At 47.4% G+C, this 6,119-nt stretch overlaps 1 protein-coding gene across 1 annotated transcript; it reads right to left on the bottom strand.

Annotated features, from left to right (window-relative positions):
* Window positions 1-4,503: 4,503 nt before the first annotated feature.
* Window positions 4,504-5,817, bottom strand: LOC111258333 (aspartic proteinase nepenthesin-2-like). The gene has a single exon (XM_022829519.1). The coding sequence runs from the start codon at window positions 5,815-5,817 to the stop codon at window positions 4,504-4,506; it is 1,314 nt and encodes a 437-aa protein (XP_022685254.1).
* Window positions 5,818-6,119: the final 302 nt, after the last annotated feature.

Genomic DNA, 6,119 nt, shown 5'->3' on the forward strand with positions numbered 1-6,119 from the left:
AAAGTTTTATTTCATCGAGTGATTCTCCAATCACATAGATCACGCATTAAATGTTATGGCTGCCTATGAGACAACAAAATAACATTTTGCATTAGGGAGGGTTGTTTTTGTTTCACTCATATACTCGAAGTTCTTTCCGTGACGTGTTACTCTTGGAAACAACAAAATAAAAATTCCGTTGCGATTAGCCAGAAGACTAGAGGAATATTGTACCTAAGTTACCGTGGAAAGAGAACCCATTAAATCTGGAATTTAAGAAAGAATGCAGAAACTGCCGGTCAAGCATTTGGCAGCGACAGTGCTCCCTTGTCTTTCTCTTTTGAGTAAAATACACTAGCGGTCTTTCTCTTTTGAGTAAAATCCACAAACTCTTAAAATGTATTAGAGATCCACAATCCTCTACGTAGGCTACAAACGCTGCTGATTGGGCTTAATCCGGAAGTAAGAGGGGCGAACAACACTTGCTCTTCACGCTCGTCAGTTCCTCTTCGCAAATTCCACCGATGTGGCAGGTGCCTCTATATGACACTACGGGAAACAGTAAAAATACCGAGTGTTTTCTATTTGCCAAGTGCTTTATTTCGAGCACTTGGCAAATGAGTTGTTTACCGAGTGTATTTGTGAAAGCACTCGGCAAACATTATACACTCGTTATAAATTCCCTTTACTGAGTGTCAAATGGAAAACACTCAGCAAAGTCATAATCGACACTCGGCAAACAACTGACACTCGGCAAATCATCACCACATGACCGGCACGTGCGATGTCCGTTAGGGGGGCGTGCCGGATGTTAGTCCTTTGCCAAGTGTCGGTGAGTGTCCGTCACCGACACTTGGCAAAGTTCCAATTTTGCCGAGTGCTTCGCTTGACACTCGGCAAAGAAGGCATAAAATGCTCCCGGTGACCCATGTTTGCCGAGTGCCACAACCCCGACACTTGGCAAACTATTACGTATTTGCCGAGTGCCACGACCCAGACACTCGGTGAACTATTACGTATTTGCCGAGTGCCACGCGGCCGACACTCGGCAAACTTTATTTTTTTGCCGAGTGTCTGCCGTCTGACACTCGGCAAACTTGCCGTTAACCTGGATGCCGTTACCACCCTTGTCGCCGAGTGTTTATCTTCGCCGAGTGTTTTTTTGACCTTCGGCAAACCTTTTGCCGAGTGCCCGATGTTCGATAACAGGTGTTTGCCGAGTCGCAAAATTTGCCGAGTGCTGAATGCTGAGTGTTACACTCGGCAAACCCTTTGCCGAGTGTTTTTGGGTCTTCGCCGAGTATCTGGAGCACTCAGTAAAATTACTGTTTCCCGTAGCGTGATGGCTGTACCACCGTGAGCTGCAGTGAGGCATACGCACACGATGCCGTGGTGGGGCTGGCCGCTAGCGTATAGCAGTACAGGTCCGGCACGGCGTTCCGCGCGTCCAGTGTTTGAGGACCCCACGGCATCTGTCATGACCGCAGCGTGAGCTAGAACAGCAAACAAGAGGGCCGCAGCAATGGAGATCTCGCCCATGACCTGCTCGACAAAATGTGCCAACAGGGATCGGCCGAGTTGAGCCTAGGAAGCATGCCATATCAACGTTAGGAGCCCACGTGGAGCATCATGGACCTCCGGTACACTACTTAACAAGTTTAAGGGGTCAAAAATGCATTTTGAAACAGGACAAATTCAAGAACAACTAGTGTATTTTACTATTCTCTCTCTCTTTTTTTTTTGACTTTCTCTACTTTCTCTATCGGGTCTAGCCCAACCCAAGTTGCACTCTCGCTCCTTTCATTCCTAGGCGAAAGCTCAACACTTGCAGGGTGTAGGTTAGCAGCATCATGCGCCGCACGCCATGCTTGCCTTCCACCTCGCGCTGGCCACGCCCCTGTCCTCCATCGAAAGGAACATATCATGGTGAAGGTGTACCTACATGGAACTTAGCCACTTAGGGAACCAGATAAGAGGGTTTGCCTCAATTGCTTTTAAGGATTGGTTTGTGGAGTAACAACACAGGGTAACAGTGCAGAGCTCTTTTACGGTACATAGTACTAGGCTATACTAGTGTTCAAAAAGGACTAGTATAAAAATATCTGATGGTCAAAATTAACTGTATACTATGGTATGGGTAGTATATATGAGTAGTATAGATAGTATAAGAGTATCATGGTAAAAGAACACAAATACTATCACTATAATATTTTTTTGACACCATCATAAAGTTTATAAGATCATTCTATTTGGAATCTCACTTTTTACAATGTAATAATTATTAAATTACCTATAATAGTGAATGGTTAGATCTTCCATATACTATATATATATACCACTAAGTGGTAGTATTGTGTACCGTAAAAAAGTTCAATAGTGCAACCACGAGACTTATATGCGCTCTAGACCTGGTTGCGTAATTGGAAGTCCCTTGCATGGTATTAGCGGTTTAGCACCATCGAGAGGATCTTTCTGCCTGGAATTGTACGAGAGAAGGATATTATTGGAGATTATCATTCGCTTGTTGGTGTACTCCTTAAGCGCGTTGGAAATCATGGGTAGATGAATCCCAACCATTAGATTACAAACCAAAGGTTGAGAAGTGACATATTATATTGATGATAACTTGACACAAGATAAATAGATAGTTTCTTTATTTTTTAGAAGTATTACAGCCGACGATTCAAACGACGGGGACAGCGTCCTGGATGCATGACTCCGGTGCAAAGGAAAGCTTGTTATCCTTTAGGTCATACACGAACCTCATATCCACCTGCTGCAATGCGCCGATGATGGTCCCGTGTCCCGGCACCATGGCGAGGCACGCAATCTGCCCTGCCCGTTTGTCATCCATCATCAAGAACGCTTTGGCGAGATCACCAGTGTCGCTTCCTCCTCAGGGAAATGAAACGACAGGGGCTGGAAGGAGTTGCCTAGTACGTGACTAATTTGATCAACAAAGAGAGAAATAGAGAAGAAGAGAAGAAAAGAAATAGAACGGGGCCTTTGGAAGAAACTCCTAAAGCTTGGAAGGCTGTGCGTTGTTTATTCTTTTTCCTTCGGTTATTTCTTTTCTTTGCTGGTGGCAACATGCAGGAGGCAGGCAGCAAAGCGGCTAGGCAGAGCAGTGCGGTGCGCATGAAGGAGCCGTGCATTTTGCAGGTTGAAGGCCAGAGCAGGCACATTACTGCCAATCAGAAAAGAAGTTTCTCTTTTAGGCTCGTGGTGTGTGCAATGCAAGAAGCTCGGTGGTGGACATCTGCAAGGCTAACTATGAAAGTAACCTGCGGTGGGCGATGTTACGAATCAACAGGTTCATGCACGGTGTTTCGACGACTGCACTTGGTTTTGGTGATGAACCCAAACAGACATTGTAGAAAATCAGAGGTGCGGAAGGAGGGTGGAATGCCAACGTCCTATCTTTGATCGATGATGGTTTCGTGTTAATAGATATGTCAAACACGATACAGATGATTACATATACATAGTTGAGAGCAACTGGCCAGGATCTATCTCTAAGAAAGATTTACAAGAGTCCTAACTCTAGAATAACAACAATAAACCTCATGGCCGGTTACAACTCAATCTATCTGTTACAATGTTTTGTTTAACAGACATGACAGTCTGGTCACTGATGAGCCACGTTCGTCGGATCAGTGAGTGATGATGAGGTGTGTCATGCAGATGTGCGGTAGGGCTGTGCACACAATGGAGCTATATGGCATGGCAAGATGTTACAGACACTAGAAAAATTGCAACAGGTGAAGGAGGAGAGGGTAGAATTCAGCTAACCAGACCTTCAGGCCGGTGTTGGCTGTCGACTGTGTTTAGTCATGGTGCATATAGTGATTGATTGGAGTTCGATAGTGGTTCAGTTGGTTCTCAGGAGCGATAAAGTCAAGTGCCAAGGTGACATGATTCAGGTGTAGAGCAGCTCATTGCAAGTGGTCTACCTGTTATGGATATGCTGGCTTGACAGTTCGCGGGGTCCATAGCAGACAATCCATGATGGCTAACGGACTGTTCACATGGGGAGTGAACATACCGTGGTGGAACATCAGGTATCATGATGAAGGTGTAGCTAGATGGAACTTACGGAATCAGATGAGGGATTTGCCTCAATTGCTTTTAAAGAACGGTTCATGGAACGACTATACAGAATAACAGTTCAGCCATGAGACCTATATGCGCTCTAGACCTGGCGCGTAACTGGAAGTACCTTGCATGGTATTAGCGGATTAGCACCGTCATCGTGTGCGAGATGGCGACAATATTGATTACTGGCGAGAAGATCTTTCTTCTCTGGAGTTGTATTGTACTGGAGAGAAGGATATTATTCAAGATTATCACTGGCTTGCAGCTGGACTCCTTAATAAGCGCGTCGGGAATCATGGATGGATGAATCCCAACCGTTAGATTTCAATCCAAACATTAGGAAAGTGACATACTTTATAGATGATAACTTGGGACAATTAAGATAAATGGATAGTTTCTTTATTTTTGAGACTATTACAGACTGTTGACTCAAACGACCGGGACAGTGTCCTGGATGCATGACTCTGGTGCAAAGGAAAGCTTGTTATCCTTTAGGTCATAAACGAACCTCGTATCCACTTGCTGCAATGCGCCGATGATGGTCCGGGGTCCCGGTACCATGGCGAGGCACGCAATCTGCCCTGCTTGTTTGTTATCCATCATCAAGAACAGCTGCTTTGGTGAGATCACCAGCGTTGCTTCCTCCTCCGCGAAATGAAGCGATAGGGATTGGAGGCGCCCCTTGATTGCCTCCGTCGCCTGGATGCAGAGCCCATAGCCGGCCTGCTCCACTCGCTCCGCTCCATAGCGCTCAAGGTCTGACCACACGGCCTCCTCGACGACGTGGTACACCTCCTCGACTATTTCCATCAGCGGCGTTCCGAGGTCGATGATGGACCCACCTTGCCCATCCTTACGGCGGGCAAACATCTCTGGGCGAACCCCGCTGAGCCTGCGCTCGCCGACACTGACTCCGGCGAGGCTCACGTAGTACGCTGACTCGTGCACGTCATTCGCCGGCAGGATCCTAGTGGTCTGGTAGTGCGGCTTGTGTGGGATGTCGGCTTCGGTTCCAAACCGGAGGAAGCCCTGACGGTTTGTTTCCCGAAAGAGGCAGTAGGATGAGCGGGTTAGCCTGTTTGCCATGGCCTGCACCGCAAACTTCCTGTATGCGAAAATGCCGGCGAATGTATTGATGTTATGGAAGTTATGGGTCTCATGGACGCAGCCGAAGAAGAACCGTGGGAACACAAGGCCATCTTCTCTTGTGTATTGGTCGACTGAGAGGAGGCCTTGGACCAAGAGGCCCATCGGATTAGAGATGCTGAATTGACAACGATGTATGGTGGGGTCGGGGTGGAAGGGCGGCGTGCAAACGCTGGAGTGGACATGTTGGAAGGTTGGCGAGAGCTCCCCGTCGAACAGAGGCCCCGTCTGGGTGGCCACCGGATGACACGGTATGCACTGAATCCATGTCAAAGGGGCCGTGGCGTCAAGCTCGAGAAGGAGCTTCCGTCTCCCATCACCGGTGCCAAAGTGGACTTCCGTGAGGTGTAGGCGGTCGTCCACCGGGCCTACGGTGGTGATGTTGGCCGCCGAGGCGCTGAGGCTGTGCTGCAAATACAGGAAGCCGTCTGTGCCGCGACGGATGGTGCGGTCAGGGCTCTGCTTGGCGAAGATTGGGAGGCTAAAACCGGCCGAGCTATTGGAGAACGCTCTTGTGTGGTCGGCAATGGTGAAAGAGAGGTGGTGTAAGAATAGGGGAGTGATGATAGCAAGAGCGGTCATGACCTTCATCTCCATGGGGATGATGGTATATCGTCGAATGGTAGATGCTGGCAAGTTGGCACCGTTGTAGATGGTTATATAGAGACCTTGGGCGGATGGATTCTATCTTTAAGGTATAGTTGGGATGCCTGTAGAATTCAATGCTGCCGGCAAGAGATATGGTCCCATTTTTATCTCGGAGATGAGTATGTGGGTATCCAAAACAACCCCAGGTAGATATCTCAAGACCAGGGTTTGGTATCTTCTTATGCACTCCAATAAATTTGTGAGTATCCAATCAATCCCAAGTAATACAAAATCTATCCTCTAAGAATTTA

Source organism: Setaria italica, chromosome VIII (genome assembly GCF_000263155.2).
Source record: "Setaria italica strain Yugu1 chromosome VIII, Setaria_italica_v2.0, whole genome shotgun sequence".
In the NCBI taxonomy this organism is placed as follows: Eukaryota; Viridiplantae; Streptophyta; class Magnoliopsida; order Poales; family Poaceae; genus Setaria; species Setaria italica.